The sequence below is a fragment of the Opisthocomus hoazin genome, chromosome 1 (assembly GCF_030867145.1).
Source record: "Opisthocomus hoazin isolate bOpiHoa1 chromosome 1, bOpiHoa1.hap1, whole genome shotgun sequence".
NCBI classification, from domain to species: Eukaryota; Metazoa; Chordata; class Aves; order Opisthocomiformes; family Opisthocomidae; genus Opisthocomus; species Opisthocomus hoazin.
In genome coordinates, this window is record NC_134414.1 from 78,707,905 (window position 1) to 78,728,378 (window position 20,474).

The window sequence follows — 20,474 nt, forward strand, 5'->3', positions numbered from 1 at the left end:
GATAACAGTTTGTTAATTTGGCACAGGATGTCAAATCTAAGAGATTTTGGGGTTATAAACTTTGGTTGGGTGGCACCCTTATTTCAAATCTCCTTCAACTTGTCACGCCAGTCTCACTAGTCCACAATCTTATCTCTGCTAAAAACATGGTGCCAACAATGGAAGAAACCAGGGGCAGGTTCAAGGTGAGACAATAGCAGGCACTTCTTCATGGGATAGAACACTCACAGAGGAGGTGACTTCCTGGAGAGTTCATGGATACCCAGAAAAAAAATCCTGTATTCTCACAAAGCAAGAGGAAAGCAAACCAGAAGTCACAGCTTATATTGCTGTGGAAATTGTGGACGGTGTGGTGCAGGAGAGACTGCTGCTAGGTAGCCCCTTCCACTCGCTGGATCTAAGATGATGATCTAGCAGTTCAGGATGCACTGCAAACCTCTTTGGCTTTCATGGTTTGTATCTCAAGGGCAGTCTTTGGTAGACTCTGCAGGAACAGGGAGAAGTTTTCACACCTGAACCTGGCAAGGGTGTGAATAAAACCTCAATTCTTCCATGGGAAAGCCACCTGTGAGCAGGTTTGACCCCACGCTCTGACTTTTGGTTGCTCTCCGCTGGTGTAAAGGAAATTCTCTCTTTTCGAGGTCAGAGGAGAAAAGGGCTATCATCTCATCGGCAAGCTGAACTGATACCAGTGAACTATCAAAGCCCACCTGTGCGCAACGCTTCCCTGCAAAGGCACTGCAAGGGCGTGCCAGGCCTGAACCCCACCGCCGGCCCTGGCCCCGTGCTCCTCACCGACCAGCTGCAGGCTTTCCGCAGTTACACTCATCTCAGCCACACAGGTGGAATTTCAACTGTGTAAACCCGGACCGACTGGCTTAACCTGTGGGGAGGGTAGGATCTGTAAGGGAGAAAGGAATTGTAAGGAATCGGACAAGAAGGTGAATTTGGGGAAAAAGCTGGAGCCCCTTTATGTGTCTTTAAGCAGAAAGAGAGGGATGCCGTTGTAAGCAACAGACAATGCTCACTTTAATGCTCCAATCCAAGGATTTAAAACCTTACAATAGGCTGAAAAATGTTGGAAATGTTCTCCACTCCTTCAAGTGGGGGAGGTATCTCTAGATATCATTTCCCTGGTTTAATGGGGCAAAGTGTCTAATACAGATCCAAACTCATTTAAATTTCCTGCCAGCCACTTTTGAGAGACAGGGCTGCCAGCACCCGAGGCTCTCGTCTCAGAGTGGGGACCTCTGCAAGGTGCCTAGACTGATTTTCAGAGACGCTGAAGCTTAGGGCATGTTGTAAATCCACGACAGCAGCGTTCAGGCATACGCTCGACGTTCGCTCCGCTGTTAGTCTAATAGGTGGAAATGGACTGAAGCGCAGGTTGCCCATAACGGATAGGATGAACCAACAAACAGAAAATGTAGCCTTTGGTTCGTTGCTAAACGGAATGTGTGCTGAAAGCAACCTGCTCAGGATTAGCTCCGGATGAAGTTTTCAGACCTTTGAACCTGCAGATTTGGGAATCACAACAGACAGCACGCAGAAGCATCAGTGTCGCTTGCTAAAGACGCTGCTTTTCATGGCGAGCTGGAATTTTGCTGGGACGAGGAGGGCGATCACCTGCCTCGCTCTCCCAGCGGCACCGCTGATCTATTCTGTGTCACAGAAAAAGGGACCAGCTCTCTCTCTGAGCAATTCTTCCCAACATCACTCTGCCCCCAGTCGCCTTTCACAAAGCCCAATTAAGTCGCTCTCTTTTGCCACTGGGATGCACAAAACAAAGAACCCAAACGCCGGGTCCTAAACGCAGCTCTGTCTGCAGCGCAGCCCGTCAGGCAGGTGAAACGCAGGGCACGGGTCATGTCTCACGGGTGTCCACGACACTGTAGAAGGGGCACGCATGAGGGGAAGAAAAGGCTTTTAATATCACTCCTTATGATTCACAAATAGCACCAAATGCTTCAAAGTCTATCAGACTCTAATACCTCTCACACCAGCCAGGATATTTGTATCGTTACACCACCAGATACAGCTGTGGAATAGTTTGGGGAAAGTAATAGAGAGTTTCTCAGGATGACACTGATTTCATAGCTTAGAGGATCACAGGATGGCTGAGGCTGGAGGGCACCTCTGGACGTCAGCCAGTACCACCCCCTGCTCCAGCAGAGTCCAGGTTGCCCAGGATCATTCCCCTTTGGGTTCTGAACATCTCCATGGATGGAGACTTCACAACCCCTCTGGCTAACCTGTTCCAGTGCTCTGTCATCCTCACAAGTGAAAGCATGTTTTTGTGTGTTCAGATGGCAGTTGATGTTTTTCAATTTGTGCCCACTGCCCCTTGTCCTGTCAGCGGGCAGCACTGAGCAGAGCCTGGCTCCCTCTTCTTCCTTCCCTCCCACCAGGTATTTAACCAGTTGGATTAGGTCCCTCTGAGCCTGCTCTTCTCCAGGCTGAACAGTCCCAGCTCCCTCAGCCTCTCCTCATAGGAGAGATGCTCCAGTCCTTTAGTAATCTTCTTGGCCCTTTGCTGGAGTTTCTCCGCTGTTCCCATGTCTCTCTTGTGCAGGGGAGCCCAAAGCAGGACCCAGCACTCCAGGTGTGTCTCACCAGGGCTGAGCAGAAGCCTCTTGACTGTGATCTCTACAAACACTGAGAGAAACAGGAGTGGACACGAGACTTTCACCCGTGGTTCAGACGCAGTCTCTGCGTTGAGAGCGGCCAAGTTGGTGTTGGCTGATGGTTAGGGATTCGTGTAGTGGCTGATGAATTCAGACTGCTCTCTGTTGGAAAAGGATTTTTGTCACCCAAATCACTGTCCCAAGCGCTGCATTTTGTGGAGTCTTAGCTAGCAGGCCAAAGAGAAGATTTCAGGAAAACAGTCAGTCCTCTCCACCCAGAGATCAGAAGTGAAATGTTTTGGTAGAAGAGAAAGCCTCTGAAGAGCCTCCTGCTTGGGTCAGTACCTGCAGCATGTCACACCTCCTGGCAACCTCAGGAGCTTTCTGTAGCTCTCCTGGGAGAAGAAGGAGCAGCTTGGCTGGGGACGGAGATGCCTTTGGCTGCTGGAGAAACCAGCCGTTTTCCAGCACAGAGCACCACGCTGTCAGGGCTTGGTGCGCGTCTCCCCGTGAGCTCCCGAGCGCGTAAGTTCTCAAGCGTGCCACGATGAATCTCACAGCACGACTTGTCCATTCTGTTGTTTCAGTCCCGTGTAAGGGACGGTTGTGCTCAAATGCAGTTATCTCTGTGGACAAGCAGCACTGCTTCATGATGCAGGGAGGAGAAATGTCAGAGAGGGAGCACACAAACGTCCTCCTAAATATTAAAGAAAGTCACAGTGTGAAATGGCTGCTGGTAGGCTGTGTTGGCTTTTGCTGAGCGCCAGCGCAGGAAACAACCAGCCAGCCAAGCAAACAAAAACATTTGACGGAGCACTGGGACAGGCTGCCCAGGGAGGTTGTGGAGTCTCCTTCTCTGGAGATATTCAAGACCCGCCTGGACAAGGTCCTGTGCAGCCTGCTGTAGGTGACCCTGCTTCAGCAGGGGGGTTGGACTAGATGGCCCCCAGAGGTCCCTTCCAACCCCGAACATTCTGTGATTCTGTGAAAAGCAAGCGCTACACACGCTGAACCCAACACGTCCCTTAACACTGATTGAGGGGGCCGAGCGTCCCAACAGGGTGAGAGTGAATCACCAGGGAGCGCCTGGAAAACCACCCAGCTGAGGGTGCGTATGGTGCTGCCGCTGCCTTCGGAGCAAAGACCTCTCCGTCGACGGTAACAGCTCAGCGGTTGTGGGTCAAAGCCGCCATCCCGCAGGGATCTGACCTGCAAATCCGCGCCGCCAGCGGCTGACGAGCTCTCCGGAAGGCGCCTTGGCCCGGGAGCTCGTACCTTGCATGACAAGCAGCCCGCTTTGGATACACCGCGTCGCTGGCTGTCACTAGCTGGCAGACAGAGCCAGCTCCGCGCCGCGCTGCTACCGCACGGTCGGGCTCCTGGGAGGGTCCTGCCCGGACCCCCGGCCACGGCCACCGCTCCCCGGCGCGCCCACTGGGGGGCGCGCTGCCCGCCCCGCCCGCCGCCGGCCGTTGCGCGGAGCTGCGCTGCCCCCTGGCGGCGGCGAGTCGAACGGCAGCCGGCAGTCCTCGATTTCTCTTCTTTTTTTCGCTCTTTCCTCTGACGTTCCCTCGCGGTTTCCCTCCAGCGAGCTCCAAACGCTTGTCTCTCACCCCCCCCGTGAGGGAACCTCTGGAGAGAGCTGCCCGCGGCCTCCCCGCACGGAACGGCTCAAAGCCCACTTGGCTTCACGACGTCACCAGCACGGAGGCGTCTGGACAGTTGGCGCGGGACACTGAGGCACCGCGAAAAGCCTGGTTTGAACGCTCCCAGGTGCGAGCATGACGGCGAGGAGCTGCTGGTGCCCAGTGCCACGTGGCGTCGCGCCGAGGCCCGCGAGCAGTGGGGACGCCGTCCCGGCGGCAGCGGTTGTTTGCCACTCCGCCTTTGTCGGGGTCTGGCCGAGGCACGGCGAGGGGCAACGCTGTTTGAGGTGGCGAATCGTGGCTGGAACACCCGAATGCAGCCGAGCACCACACGTGACCAAAAATAACCCCAACAATTTGGGTTCGTAAGGACCGGTTTCCAACACCGGCCCTGGACAGGGAGAGCCAGGCGCGGGTGCAGCAGCACGCTCTGTGCTGTGGCGACGAGCTGCAGAACCGCTGCGCCTGTTTCAGCAGAGGGATTCGTTTCACAGACCTTTTTTATGGACATGGGAAAAAGACAAATGCTTCCTTGATCCGTAACATCGCCTGAAAGACAGACATCACCTCGCCAGGGCTCTTCATTTAACAACTGAGTTCACAGAATCACAGAATCACAGAATGTTCGGGGTTGGAAGGGACCTCTGTGGGTCATCTAGTCCAACCCCCTGCTGAAGCAGGGTCACCTACAGCAGGCTGCACAGGACCTCGTTCAGGCGGGGACAGGAGTTGGGAGCATTATATCGAAGCACGGCCACAGAAGCAGACATTGGAATCGTATTCGTCACGGGCGACACGCGCGCATCACCATACTCTGCGTGCGCCCCAAAGAGTCCACGGGGACTGGGATGGCACGATGCTTGTTTCGTCTTCCGGGCGCGTGGTGAGCGCGACGCTCGCTGTGTTGGGGCTGCGAAGCGGTTGGGACTGCACGTGGCCGCCAGGAAACTGTGAGGTCGCCGGAGGCCCACGGAGATCTTTGATTCCGGCACTAGGCCCGCGGGAGTCCAGCGACAAGGATGCACAAGGAGTTTGCGTTGAGGGCGTAAAGAATCACAGAATCACAGAATGTTCGGGGTTGGAAGGGACCTCTGTGGGTCATCTAGTCCAGTCCCCCAAAAGCCCCACCGCTGCGGCGTTTGGGGGCTACCACGGTCTGGATCAGGTCCGCCTGCTGCCGAGAAGGAATATAGACACGGGTCTATGTGCGTGCGGGGGCGGGTGTATATATATTGTATATGTATATTGTATATGTGTATGTGCCTGTATGTGTGTGTGCAGGCACTGGGTACGCCGGCAAGCCTCACCCGCCGTGGGGCCGGCCCTGCCCACAGCCGCAGGACCCCCGGGGGTCGGTGCGGGCAGGGCTCGCCCAGGGCCCTGCCCCGGGAGGGGGGGGGGCTGGCCGCTCCCGGGGGGCCTGGGGAGCCGCAGGACCCTCCCGGCTCTCCGGCGGTCCCGGGTGCGGCCCCTCCTGGGAAGGAAGGGGGTCCCCGCTGTGGTCCCCGGGGGGCGGGCGCGCCCCCGCGCACCGACCCGCGCTCACGGCCGCGGGGGCGGGCGCGGGCGCGGCGCTGCGGCGGGGCCGCGCCTGCCAGCGGCGGGGAGGCAGCGCCGCCGCCGCTCCCGCTCCGCAACTTTCGGGCAAACGCCCCCCGACCACCACCGCCCCCTCCCGTCCCTCGTCCCCCCGCCGGCGGCTGGGTAAGCGCCGGGCTGCCGCGCCCGGCCCGGGCCGGCGGAGCGCGGCGGGGAGCCCTGCCCGCACCGCCGCCGGCCGCGGGAAAGTTTGGCGGGAGGGCGGGGGGCAAGCCCGGGGGTGCCGCGGGGATGGGCAGGGGAGGGCAGGGAGGGGCGGCCGTGCGGAGCGGTGCGGAGCGGTGCGGAGCGGTGCGCAGTCGGCGGGCAGGTGCGGGCGGGTCGGGGCTGCGCGGGTGCGGGCGGGAGCGGAGCGGCGCGGAGCGGAGCGGGACCCCGCGGCGGGGGGAGCCCCGGAGGGCGGCTCCTGGTCCGGGCTTTGCGCCTCGCTGCGCCGGCCGGGCGAGGAGAGTGAGTTGCGGAGCGGTGTGGAGCGGGGGGCACGGGTGGAAAATGCAGGCAGCTCCCCTCCGGCGGGGTTTTCGGGGGCTGTTTTGGGGTTTTTGTCGGTTTAGGCTTTTTTTTTTAATTTTTTTTGGGGGGGTGGTTTGTTTTTGTTTTTGTTGTTTTTTTTTAATAGGGCACAGAGGAAAACGTTAGTGCCCAGTGCTGAAATGGGTGATCTGGTCGCTGAGGCAGGTATCCGAAAAGCAGCAGCCGCTGAAGCACCTACCTGACTGTCATTCTCGGTGCTAGAGCGAGGTTTATGTGCCTTTGCGAGGAAGGTCACTTTTTACCACCCCCCCCCCCCCCCCCTCCATCCCACCTCGCCCCATCCCACCCGCGTTTTGCCGAGCCGTGCATCAGCAGCATGAATTCCAAGAAGCAGTAGGTGTTTCTTGGCATTTCAGCTGGGATTCTGGAAAAGGAAGCCGGGTATTTAATGGGAAAAAATATTGCGATGGAAGGAAGGGATGCGGAGGCTGCGCGCAGCCCTGGGTTTGCAGGCTTGTGGAAGTTGTGGAAATAGGTAAAGGGTCAAAACTGGCATTTGGAAAATGGTGACTGTTTCTGTAGTTACTTGTACGGCGGACGAATATAAGGGGAAAACTGGGCCGCTAAGAATTTTTCCTGTTTTGCAGTTTGCTGTCAGCAGAAGGTAAAACACGTCCTTGAAGATATACAATTTTACATAAACAGCTGATGTTTACATAAGCCTAGATAAGTTTGTGAAAAGCACAGATAGCAGAAGATGCGGTGTTAGCTGAACTCGACTGTCCTGCTGTTTGTCCGTGTAATAATTAATCTTTGGGGTTTTTTTTTTGTATTGTTGCAGCTTGAGAAGAGAGTGAGCAGCTGCACCTCTACCAAAGCAACCACCTGCGTTCCTCCTCTCCTCTGGAATGGACAATGGGATGGCCTCTGGCTTTAGCATGATCAAAAACTTATTCCTCTTCTGCGTTTCCATGAGTTTAGCCAGCCACTTCGGGTGAGTTGCCAGTTGCATTTGAATTTTTGCTGTGGGTTTTTGAAGGAAATGAAAAACCTTGGCTCCGTGTGGTGCAGAGCAGCTGAACAAAACAAGCGGGCTTTGCGTTTCATCTTAATGTGCTGGTGTCAGGGGGGAGGGAGCGATTTGCTTTCCTGCTCAGATTTACTGTCTCTTATCGGTTCTCTATGCCCGTGACACCATTGTGGGAAGGCTCGGGGGGCACAGGGAGCTCAGACCGGGCCTCCAGCTGCTGAGTGCTCTGACCTGGGGGCTGCGGTGCTGCGAGGAGGAGGAGGAGGGCTTGCACCTTCCCTCTCACCTGGCGGGTGCGGGCTACAGGCAGTAGTGCAAGGCTGCAACAGCAGGACTCGGTGCGTGCTGCTAGCTGGTGCCGGCTTTCATAGTGAGTAAGCTGAGATCGTGACTGCTCAGCGGGGTGGCTGAGTCTGAAACTTGCTAGAATATTTAGAAATCGTGTTTCCCCTGAAGCACGTAGCAAGGAATCCTGTTTCCTTATTTTTGATTTGGATACTTTCCTGACAGTGATGTTCTGAAAACTGTGTTTAAGAAATAATCCTACTGTAGCTCTTGGGGGGGGGGGGGGGGGGGAGGGGGAACCCAACAAACCACACCACCGAACAGAAAGTCCCTATTTATATGTTTTTTTCCTAAACCTAGAGATCTTAAAAACTTTCCAAAATCAGGCTATGCAGTGGAGTCTAGAAAAAGCATTTTGCAAGTGCTCTGGAAACGTAGGTTGGTTCTTCTTTGTGGAGGAGAACAATTATTTATGATTTCACCAGAAAAAAAAAGAATCCTCCCAACGTGCTGATTCACAAGCACACCCATCAATTCCTTGCTGTGAAAAGATACAAAACAGAGATGCAAATCAGTTTCTGATTTCAAGCAAAGTGTTTTTTTCCAGATGGGAACGAGAAGAAGGACCAAACTTTGCTTGATGACTGTCTATGCTGTGAGCAAAACTTAGCCCTGTCTCCACCGTGTGTCCTGTGTAGGCAGGTGGAAGCCTGTGACCACAGTGGCGTATGTGAATGGTTGTAGGACTGCACGCTGCAAAGGGTGCAAAGAGCTGCACGCTGATTTATTCACCTTGGAAAAGCTTGGTCCTGCTCTCACTGTGGTCTAAGGCAAAACTCTCCCTGGACTTTGTGATAGAAACAAAGAGGGCATGGGTAGTGTGGGACTGGTTTTCAGCTTGCCTTGACAGGTTTGTAATTTGACAAAGTATTCCCACATTGAGAAAATCTTGAGGACAGTAACCTTAAGTCCTTCCTGATTGTCCATCATCCCTGCAGAAGGCAGCACATTGCAATAGCTGAGCACGACCTGTTTGGTGCGGGGTCTTTTAACTGTGTTACTCCTCTAACAGGAGAATAGATAGACGAGGCTGCAAAAAAAAAAAAGGGGAAAAAAAAAAAAAAGTGTTTAACTGTCCATTTTGACTCCAGAGCAAATACTGAATCTAAGTCCCAGGTAGGAATCGGTGTGACCTGTAACCTGGCAGATGATCGGAACAGGACAATTAGGGGAAACTAGGACGCTTGTTTTCTGCGAGTTACTCAAAAAGCTTCTGTGCACTAAAATGAGATCATCAAATAACCTCCACTCCCCCCCTCCCCCGCCATTTCTGATCTAGTAATTTTAGTCCAGGCCTGCAGAGATAAGCAGCTCCAGTTCACTGCACCATTCACACGCTGCCTGAGGGCTGAATTTTGACCCTGCTCTAAAGATGGAGGATGCTCCAGCGCTTCTGTTTCAGAGGCAGAAGCAGTTTCACAGTGTAATTTGCTAAGTGCTTTGGGACTGGCTCTTCAGGACAGAACGGTACAATTTACATGTAGGATGGTATATTAACTGCAAGAATCTAATACTGATGATACTTGCTGCTGCTACCAGGTTCTTCTTTATTAGCTTCATCCATGTTTGGACTGCGCTGTTACATTGCAGTGCATTTTTTAATGTGCTGGGTGAAAGTGATTGGTCAAATGAACACAAATTAAAAAGCAAAATACTAGGACGTTACAGGTAAAGGCGGATATTTGTCTAGGAATCTCTATAGTCATTCCATATTTATATGAAATCATAAATACAATTTTTGCTGACATAGCCAAAGCCACCTTGGAGGATTTTGATGCACAATGCCTGGTAAAATAAACAGGAATTACGTATCTCAGTCTCCTAGGCTACTTCAGAAATCTCGTCAAAAGTCTGTGATTAATGTTTAGCATAAATGTGGAATAACTATGGAGAGCTGTCCACATCAATAGATGGTAGTAGAAGGGCTGTAGTCATAGCTGGTAGAAGTTATTTAAAGAAAAATCACTGGTCCAATCCGTTCAAAGGTATAGATGAAATGAGAAGAGGATGGGAAGCCCCCCACTGTTGTTGGTGTAACAGTTTCATGAGTCTACTTCTGCAGAAACGGTCCAGCACGAGTCAAGGCTTTTTCAAGCTTGGATGAATTCGGCCTTGAGTTGTATAGTGCTCTAACGAGTTAAGGTATTTTACCGAAGTATTTCAAGATGGTTCACAAATGTCTTGAAAGTAAACATTAATAACAGAGCTAGAGAATAACTAAAAGTCAGATAGAGCCCTGAAGAGTGTTTTCAGGTGAGACGAGAGCCTGATTCCTCCAATCTGTTTTACATGAAGGATTGCACTGAATTCGGTTGCGGTTTCACGAGCGCAAGGCCCACGGGGTCAGGCTGACAAAACCAAGCAGAAGGTGATGGGTACTCTCCTGGCCAGGGGTCAATGGAAATTCGAAATAATTTGCATTCTGTTCCCTTCAGACCGATGCCCACAAGAGCAACGCTGTGAGTGTTCCGCCGGAAGGAAATCGGTATGCGCAGGGTCCTGTCCCTCCAGGCTCTGTGGGTGCCGTGGCACTGCCCAGCGTCTTGCACTTTCTGGCCCGCGGGGAACCCACCGCCTGCAGCCCTGCGAGGGTCGGTGCGATGGGTGGCTGCCTGCACCGAGGTCTCCCTGAGATGAGGTAGCGCGTGGTCGGCCCCATGCCGGCCAGCCTGACTGCATCCTGCATCTTTTTTTGCAAACCCCAGACTGTCCTCGGGGAAGTCTCTGGGGACGCGCTCGTGACGCACAGTCCCTGTGCATTTGCGTTTCCGACGTGCCACTTCAGAAATCTGTCCGAGAGCCGAAACCAATGGGGACGGATGTTGTTGGTGTAACCACAGTTTAGTTGCCATCTGCTAATAATATTTATAATAGTAGAAACACAGAAAACAGAAGATACCAATTAAATGTATCCAACACAAGACTTCGCTGTACACTGTAAGAATTCAGTCCGTGGCGTGTCTGTAGTTTCGCATACTTTTCCACTAGCTCACAATCCTTATCAGTAAGACCATAATCCTGCTATTTGGGCTAAACATACCTCTCCTTCAGGCTGTTATTTCAAGTTAGTCTCTGCAACTACAAGCAGTTAGTTCTGCTGGTTTATCCCTTTCCAAGTACTTGCACATGCTAGGGAGCTCTTCCTCATATTTTTGAGACTAATGTTGTAAGAATTATCATATGCTTATGCAGTCATGCTTATCCATTTATATTTTCTATTCCGTTTTCCTCTCCTTCTCCAGATAGCTTTTTGAACCCATTAGACAATTTTGATAATTGGAAAACTAAGTGGGTAACAAGAACTGCTTGAAGGAGGCAGACGGACATCAGTCTGTCCCTCTGCTGAACAGAAAGCTACAGCTTCAGCATCCCTGAGCTGAGAGTACTGGGAGGTGTTTAGTGACTGGGAGAAATTCAGGATATTGAAAGGGGCGTGCGTTAAGGTGTAAGGGGGTGAGGACGATAAGACGTCGCCCTATGGAAAACAGGCTTTCATTGCACTGCTCCCAAATTGCTCTTTCCCAGAAGGTAGTAAAATACTGCTCTTGCTAAATAAAATAATTAAATTATTCTTTAAGTATCTTCTAAGACCATTAAAGTTTCATTATTTTCAGTCGGTCCCCTCCCCTCTCCTAAGGATGTGTAAAAATTGAATCTGCACTGCACAAATTCACAAAATATCAGCATTTTCGTATCTCAGGGATCTGTAAGAAAGGGGTGGTAAGAAGGTAACTTAGAAAAGTAAATCCTTTGATGTCTGGCCAGCTGACAATATCCAAAAGTGCGCAAGTGCGTTCTCCACTTTCTCTTCCACAAACTGTTAATTTGTCTGGAGTTCTGGTATAATTCCAGTCCTACTAAAGCAAGTTGTTGGAAACTCTACTTTTAAGAGAGAGAGAGGCTGAGAGAAAAAAACAACTTTGAGTCGCAAAATACTCCTCAGTTATTTTTCCAGTGTCTCTTACTTTTTTTTTTTTTTTAGATTTTGGGAAAATCATGAAATATCTATCATACATTTTCCTCTTATTACAGCTAAGCTATCAGTAGGACCCGTTGTTATTTTGACTAAATGGCAAAAAAATCCAGTGATGTTTGAAATGGTAAACGATGAACTCCTCGGAAGAGGTAGCTGAGAATCTTTAGAGAGTTATTACATTTTACACTGATGGGCCCCTTCTGTGGCTTCTGATTCTTTCAGTCACCCTGAAATTGCTATATTAAATAAATGTGATGAGAAGTATTCCTGGTTGGTGTAGTTTATGTTCAGTAATGAGCTTTAAATGCAATTATCTTTGAATTTTCTTAGCATTTTCCTGAGGTTCATTTTCTGGGTTTATTTTTATCTGTAACTGAAAACATCTGCTATAAAAACAGTTTTGGTTGCAGAGAGGCAATAATGTGCTTACCTACTAATATGTTGATAAAACCTAATCTTTAGCTGTGTGGAAATAATTTAGGATATTGCCTGTTTACTCACTGTTCACAGAGCTATGGTATCTAATATATGCACGTAACTTTGCAAGTACAATTTAAACATCTCATGCCATAAAAGACAACCTCCGCACTTGCTCCAAAACGTGAGTTGCTATTTCGTGAGCAATCACAAAAATACAGATTAAACCCTAACTTTTCTGTGAAAGAATAAGTATCATTTGCGCTAATGGCAAACAGCAATCCATCTACAAATGCAACTTCACACGATACTGACATTTCTCCGAAATTCAGCATCAGATGCCTTCTTTTTCGGGTGAAGCAATCTGCCAAATACAAATTGGATCGCAGTTTTGCAGATGAAGTGCAGACTTCTTATGAGTCTTCACCCTAGATGTTTCTCGATCGTTTTCATCTATTAATTAGCTTTTCTTGTGGAGATAGAAAAGTATTTCTGCATTTGAGGTGTGTATACTGTTCTTGTGAAAGACATACATAGCGGAGATAGAAGGAAGCAGCATCAGTTACTCTTGTTAGATTCAGAGGAGCGATTATGAGAATTAAGTGTATTTTGTCCCATCCCTACAAAAATAGTTCAATGGAAATCTTCCCTCTGAGTTCAGCTGGCTTTGAAATGAGCCGTAAGCACTAAAAATAACAAGCTTTTTCAAGAGCAGAGAAGCTGGTGGAGCTTTGCATCCTGTGCCCCCAGCACTGTACCTTTGCAATAATCCTGGCTCTGCATTTGGCATTCCTTGTTCCCACCTCCCATAGCAACACCTACATTTTACTTCTGTGGTCCTTTTCTCCCAGGATCTTTCCTAATCACCCTGCAAGTCTCCTCCGTATCTCTTAATTAGCAGAGAAGAGGTGGGCTGGTTTTGCTGAGGCTGTTTCTGAGCCACATGCGTGCTGCTGACCTCACATTTTTACTTAATGAGGCACTAATTTAGATCGCTCTCCCCTTGTCTAGTCACTGGTGCTTATGAAGCTTGCAGGAACGAAATGAAGTTTGATCTCTCCGCATTTTTGTCAGATGCATTGGAAAATGAAAATGCGTTCCTACATTGATACAGTGACACAGGCGGACAGCATGATACGTATCTTTCTTATGAAAAAAAAAAGCTAGATAAATGAGAAAAGTTTAAAACAGTGTTCTAGTGTTTTACTAAAGCATTACTTATGGTTGCTGCATAGGAAGAACATCTGTAACTTCTGTGTCCTGTTTGTATTAGGCTGCTGCTTGTAAATATTCACCTTTATCTGGTGAATCCCTTTGACAGTGATTCACAAAAAAGCATACAGTCTTTGGTCTCAAATGGTCCGGCTTGCAAGGATGTCTAATATGTCTGCAGTCAGTGTGCATCTGCTGGATTAACTGTCTACCGTTACAGTCAAACACGTCCGCGATGTTGTCTGCCTCAGTTACTCGCTAGATGGTGTGGTCACAGCGTAGAAAACAGAGTTAATCTGATCTTTTGACCATGGAGAGACAGGATGGCCTGAAAAATGGGCGAGATTCACAGCTATGCCTTTACCTGCAGCAAAGGGGAACTCATTGGTGACCTTGGGCTCTCCAGCATTGAGCTGGTTCAGGGTCACAGCAGTGCCGACGGCACTCATGCTGCGAGGAGCCTCCTTGGCCAGGCATTTGTAGGTGCTTTGGCGTTCTTGGGAGTCACACCTGTGCTCCCACCACCCAATCTTGCTCACCTTTCCCCAGAGGCTTTGCCATCCTTCCCTTTTCCAGCAGAAGCACACAAGCTGTAAAGGGAACAGGCACAGGACTGGGAGTCCCCATGTCTGTGAAGGGCCACGTGGCCACCAGTAGCTCATCCTGAGTCAGGTCTCCTGTCACTAAAATTTCCAGACCCGTTACAGGCGTGTCAGCGAGGTTCCATTAGTATAAACTTTGCGCAGGTAAAACCAAGTTGAGGTCCCTTGTCTTTCTTTGTATAAATCCTGATCTGTTAGGTAAGCCTAACGTGTGTGTTACAAGCGTTCTGCAAGGCAAGCTCTTCAGAGGGATGCTCTGAGGTTCTCTGTTTATTTACTGATTTATTTCCCTGGGGACTGGTAGTAAATAAGCATGGATTTTTTTTAATTTTTTTTGTCTCTGGGTGACTGGCTCACGTCAAGTTCAGGTTGTTGGAGTTTAAGTGATGCCTGTCTGCTGGCAGGGTGCATGAGGCAGGGTACGGTTCCTAGTGGGGCGATGTCCCCTGTCGCAGCTGGAGCATTTGTTGGTGATTTCAGCAGAGACAGAAGCTTGAATAAGCACTGAGCCTGAGCAAACTGGCTGTCATAAGAGGTGCTCGTTGCTCACTGCAGGTGAAGCATGCTTATGGATAAACTTGTATGTCTGTTCTTTAGGTAAGCAAAGGCATTAGTAGGCAGGGGGTTCTCCTAAAAGTCTTTACATGAAAATCAAATGGACTTAAAAATGCAAGTTATAGTTCTGCTGTGAGCTGGAGAATCAGCTTCTTAGGTCTGAGGCATGGATAGTTGAGCAAACAAGTTTAAAATAAAAAATCAGCGATGTTTTGTGGTCTTAAAACACCATATCTGAAATACTTCTGTACATCTCACTGAAATAAAAAAAGAGTTTGGAATAACAACAAATCTGGCCCAAAAGATATGGAATGAGGCCCACTACACGTTGTTCTTATTTGCATACTACAAGGGAGGACTAATTCATGCAAAAGAGAGAGGAGGAATGAAGAACTTGTTTTCTGTAGTGCAGTATGTTTTTTTCAGATACCCCAGCGATTTGGGGTGGGATTTTTTGAATGCAGTGAGAGTTTGTTATCCTCAAATGAGGTTAGAGTTCATCCTTTGTTCTGGCAATAAATTACATAAACTGTGGAAGTTAGAAGCTGTTTGGCATGTAAGGATTAAAGAATGCCTTCAGGCAGACTTGAAGGACTGTCCCCGGGCAAACCTGTGTGGCTCCTGCATCTCCTCTGCCAGCTGATGCAATTCTTGAAGACTGGAGAGCTAACCTGGGGAAAAAACAGTAGTAACAGCTTTTGCTGGCCCAGTGATCTGAGCTTACTACCTGCAGGGGATGCAGACGTGCCAGCGCCGGGGAAGTGGTGGGGGTGAGGTGGGTCAGGGCAGAGCAGGGCACTGGGATCTCCCCGTGTATTACGGCAAGAGGGTCAGTGGGCTCAGGCATCCCTTGATCCAGCGCCCCAGGGCTGTCCCTCTGCAGCACAGGTCCTCCCTTGGGTCCATCTCCTCCAGGAAGAGCTATTTATAATTGCTTATAGCAGTGATGAAATCACCACAGCTCCCTGTGCCCCTCAGCTGGAGCTGCAGGAGGGGGCAGAGGCTCGGAGGCTCCATCGCAAAGTACCCTTGAGACTGAAGCTCCTTGGGGCCGGCACAGCTTTTGACGTGTTTCTTGTTGTTTGCATAAAATAGCTTCTCGCAAACGCCAACAGCATCGGGAAAAGAGGACGCCAATGATAACATCACTATATTCACCAGGATCTTGGACGGTCTGCTGGACGGCTACGACAACCGACTGCGCCCGGGGCTGGGAGGTAGGATAATGCACTGGCTGTGGCTGCTGCCCCGCTCTGGGGGACCATCACCTACGTGATGCCGTCATGGACGGGTACCTGCTCTTGGCACAGGTCTTGGTGAGGGGGTTGTGTTTCATTAGCTAAACAAAGCCCAGAAAGATTTGTCTCCTGGCAAACCGGGTACAATACAAAGGTCACCAAAAGTTGTCTTCTTTCAGTCATTGAGGTCGTCTGAGGCTGGGTTAGGAGAGCACGTGTGATGCATTCTTTCTGTAATTGAATATGGTTTGGGTTTCTTTCCTTTCTGGCACTCCCTAAGGTGAGCGAGACAGGGTGCTAGCAGGTTGCTTCAAGGTTCCCTCACTGGTCAGCATGTATAAAATTATGCTGGTGACAAAAATCTCTGTTAAAAAAAGATCTGCAAACCATTCATTTTTAGACAGCTACAGCAGAACTGTATTGATATGTCATTTTGATAACCTCTACAGCAGCTATTTTAAAATCATAACGTGAATAGTTGCTTGCCATCCTAACCTTGCTGAGCCCTCCTTCAGCTCTCTATTCCCCAGATTTCTCTCATCTACCCATGTGTAAACCATCTGTTATGTTTCTTCCTGGACCTTTTTTAATCTGGCTACCCCCACCCCTTCCTCTTGTGAGACCAACACATTGCTTTCATCCCTTTCTCTCCTTCTCCTCTCACTTTACACAGAGATGCTTGAAAATAGGGCTCGATGCTCATATCTTACGTAACGAACTTCTGAAATTTCTGCCCTTAAATTAAATTAGTCCTGGATTTTAAAAGATGCCAGAAAGATTTAGAGTCTTGAGGGTAGAATTAATTTCACCGAACTCTGGACATCTATAATATACATTTGTGAGACCGGGCAGATCACCCGTGCCAGCAGAGGGGAACAGGTCCTTCCAAGATACACTTCGTCACATCCTATAGCCTGTATTGCATATGAGCTGGCAATGTGAGCTCGCATCCCAGAAGGCCAGTTGCATCCTGGGCTGCATCAAAAGCAGTGTGGCCAGCAGGGTGAGGGAGGGGATTCTGCTCTTCTGCTCCTGTGAGTACTGTGTTCAGCTCTGGGGCCCTCAGCATAAGAAGGGCATGGACCTGTTGGAGCAGGTCCAGAGGAGGCCACAAAAATGATCAGAGCACTCGAACACCTCTCCTGTGAGGAAGGGCTGAGAGAGTTGGGGCTGTTCAGCCTGGAGAAGGGAAGCTCTGGAGAGACCTTGGAGCAGCCTTCCAGTACTTAAAGGGAGCCTACAGAAAAGAAGAGGAGGGACACTTTATCAGGGAGTGTAGTGATAGGACGAGGGGTAACAGTTTAAACTGAAAGAGGGTAGATTTAGACTGGATACTATGAAGAAATTCTTTACTATAAGGGTAGTGAGGCACTGGAACAGGTTGTCCAGAGAAGCTGTGGATGCCCCTTCACTGAAAGTGTTCAAGGCCAGGTTGGATGGAGCTCTGAGCAACCTGGTGTAGTGGAAGGTGTCCCTACCCATGGCAGCGGGGCTGGAGACAGATGACCTTTAAGGTCCCTTCCAACTCAAACCATTCTGTGATTCTGTGGTTCTGTGATCAAAACCTGTGGGTCAGAGGAATTGCACCCTTGAAGGGCCTGTTTCTTTCCACTGATTATAAGAATAGAGCCTGGACTCCCAAAGGTTGACAACTGCATTTAATCAGGGATGAAATTCCTCCTTGAAAGTCTTCTCAGTTTCAAGCTTTTGGGGATTTTTGAGTGATTCATAAATGGTTCATAGAGAAATGCATCAGAAGCACGTATTTGCATCTTAAAGCAATTACTAATGCAGAGCCTATATTTATTACAGAGAGAATAACTCAGGTGAAAACAGACATCTATGTTACCAGTTTTGGTCCTGTGTCAGACACAGAAATGGTAAGTTCGAGCGCGCGGCTGCCAACTGCATTGTAGTTGCTTTGCTAAAGCCATTTTTGGAACCATCGCTACTATTCAGACCCTGCAATGCCTTGACTGTTTCTTTGTGCCAGGAATACACCATTGACGTTTTTTTCCGACAAAGCTGGAAAGACGAAAGGCTGCGATTCAAAGGGCCTATGCAACGCCTCCCTCTTAACAACCTGCTCGCCAGCAAGATTTGGACCCCGGACACTTTTTTCCACAATGGCAAGAAGTCTATTGCTCACAACATGACAACCCCAAACAAACTTCTGCGCCTGGAGGATGACGGCACCCTGCTGTATACCATGAGGTAATAACCGGGATCGATTTCTTCTGATGCCAATTCCCAGCTACCTCTGCGAACGCTTGTGGGGAGCGCCGCACTGCTTCCACCACATGTAGTAAAGCCAGGCAACCAAGCTTTCACAAGTATTTACATGAATATCAAGAAAAGTGGAAAACATAATCGCTGCCTACAAGTACCAATTAATTTGTAGCTTCTGAATACTGCTAGTGCTTAAATATTTCCTTTGATTAAATGGAAGGCATATTCTCAACAGATTTGATGATTCAGTCCAGCTTTTTTATGAAGATCTATTCTCTCTTACTGTTTGTATTTGCAGCTGCAATGCTGATTGCAGGAAAACTGACTCCAAGGCCAGAAACTGAGATCTTGTTCTGGGGCGGTACATCCTGAACCCTTGGAACTTTTATTATTATTTTTTGGATTTCATTAATAATGCTAAAAGGCAAATAATCATAGGGATAAATGAAATCAGCTAGCAGCACTGTGAACCTGCTTTAGCAAGTACTTTCCTGAAAACAAAGCTGGCACATTATATTGGCAGAGAAGCAAATCGGTGTCTCAGATCTTCAGAGTTGTGCTCCTCGTCTTATTAGAGGATGCTGTCAAGCTGCACCATTGCATAACCTAGATATAAGATATAATATCGGTGATGTTAGAGGATTGTCTGAAATTCTTCTCAGGCCAAATCCCACATCAGTGTATGGCAATTTGCTCATTAAAGGTAATTAGCCTGTAGTAATTAAGACTGACGTCTGTCTTCAACAGGGTTTTCTGCAAGAGCGTAGTGATACAGACAACACTTGAAAAAGAGATGAAAGGGAAAAACTTACTGAGCAACCGAGTGTTATTCTGAGCTTTTCGCACACGAGCTCGGAGTGGTGCCTGAGACCCCGTGCGGTGCCGGGGAGCCGGAGGTTAGGTGCTGAGACGCCGGGGTTCTCAGCAGGCACCCCTGAGGAAGGGAGCGGGGACCTGAGGTCCCGCTGCGAGGCCGAGCCCACAGCCAGCCGCTGCCCCACGCTGCCAGGGTTAGCCCCGAGCTCGTTCCTGGAGCCCCATGCTAAAGCCTTGTCAGGGCGCAGGGGGATTACACTTCCTTATGCAGGCACCTGGAGCCTCCCGAGTTTTATTTCAGGTATTTCCAACCTGTTTTATCTATATACTTATTAAGGGCCCTAGCCTTAGATCTCTTCTATCGAAGCAAAAGAGATTTATGAGAAGTAATGAGTCCTTACATAAATCCTTACAGCTTTAGACCATCACAGTTTTAGCTGCACTAGTGCTAAAAAGACTTAGACATGATAGAGGTTGTGTTTAAAAGAGGGAAAAAAACCCCTCCTTTTCTCTTCATCTATCTGTATTGCAGTTCTTACTAGCCCCAAGTTAGTGGTCTCCACAATAATAAACTCCTGAAACAAGGTGAGGATCCACATTCATGCTTAAATGAATAGAAGTCAGAAGAACTGTCAGAGAAACCTGTATTTCACAAGAATATTGGTAGCGCCAACCTTAAAACCAGTCTTACTGCCTCTAGGACTACACTATACAACTCCAGAGACCACTGCAGAGGCAATTCCCTATTATCTGTGTAAATTACTTGTGTAACTGAGGTCCAGACCAGGGTAGCAGTCAGCCTGGAGCAAAACATTACGTCGTGTGGCAGATTCACAGCTGGCATGCTGTTTTGGTGCAAGCACTGGGTTTTGCTGTGTTAAAGAAATGCAGTGAAGCACCGATTCGTGAGGCAATGAGCTGAACCACCCGAGGTAGCGGGGTGAGACCTGGGTGAGTGAGACCTAGGTGAGCTCACTGCTGAATCTGGGTTACTCTGTGGAGGAGCCTCTCCTGCTACCATGGCAGAGTGTTGTCACGTTAGGTGCCGCAGGCTATAGGTATATTGAAGAAAAGACAGTGCCCTGCTCAGCGTGTGCAGTTGGAGAAAAATTTGGTTTTGACAAAGACTTTCTTATCGTCCCACTCAGTCCCTTCTCCCCTGGTTTTCACAGTGGGGAAAGCTCTTTGGGATTGGTATTTTTGTAGGCTACAGAAAGACAAAGAACGCTTTTGTAACCTAAAAAACATGCAACATAACTTTTTGTTTTTGGTAGAGTGTTGTGTGTGGGTGTGCATGTGTGTGGAAATAAATTCCCAGTAACTGTGGTGTATGTCATAAGAAATGGAGCGCAAAGCTTTTAAATAGCTTGCCTTCCACTATTGCAAGTAATGACTTTAAAAATAAAAGAGTGTCTAGGTTATTCTGTTTAAACACAAGTCAGGAGACTGTTTTTGTAACGTGCATGGAGCTGTGGTGCTTTGGGGATAGCAATTTTTCGGGATGGGTGTTTCAGCAGTGTGAGTGATGCTCCACCACGAGGTGGCTTGGGGATCCCAGCCCAACCAGTGCGGAGGTGGCTGTGACATGCAGCCGGCCCCTTCAGCTGCCTTTGCATGTCCCGACGAAGGGAAGGGCTCAGCAGCACTACCTGGAATGGCTTTCCATGAGAAGGTAGGCAGCGTTGGGCTTTTTGAGGGGAGAGTTGCTTGT

The 20,474-nt window shown here is 49.3% G+C and overlaps 2 protein-coding genes across 7 annotated transcripts in view; one reads left to right on the top strand and one right to left on the bottom strand.

Annotated features, from left to right (window-relative positions):
- The window catches only part of GABRB3 (gamma-aminobutyric acid type A receptor subunit beta3), a 211,944-nt gene that overhangs the window by 140,099 nt on the left and 51,371 nt on the right, over positions 1-20,474 (bottom strand). The window lies entirely within an intron of this gene.
- GABRA5 (gamma-aminobutyric acid type A receptor subunit alpha5) overlaps positions 5,857-20,474 on the top strand; it is a 58,388-nt gene continuing 43,770 nt past the window's right edge. Inside the window, exons 1-5 of one of the 4 annotated variants that reach the window (XM_075427262.1) lie at positions 5,857-5,974; positions 7,185-7,337; positions 15,576-15,697; positions 17,531-17,598; positions 17,712-17,932. In XM_075427262.1, the coding sequence (XP_075283377.1) occupies positions 7,252-7,337; positions 15,576-15,697; positions 17,531-17,598; positions 17,712-17,932 (497 nt within the window). In that variant the 5' untranslated portion in view covers positions 5,857-5,974; positions 7,185-7,251. Of the gene's footprint in view, positions 5,975-6,159; positions 6,180-6,271; positions 6,320-6,804; positions 6,879-7,184; positions 7,338-15,575; positions 15,698-17,530; positions 17,599-17,711; positions 17,933-20,474 lie in introns of those variants that run through there. The other 3 variants (XM_075427278.1, XM_075427286.1, XM_009943890.2) reach the window with 3 other exon arrangements.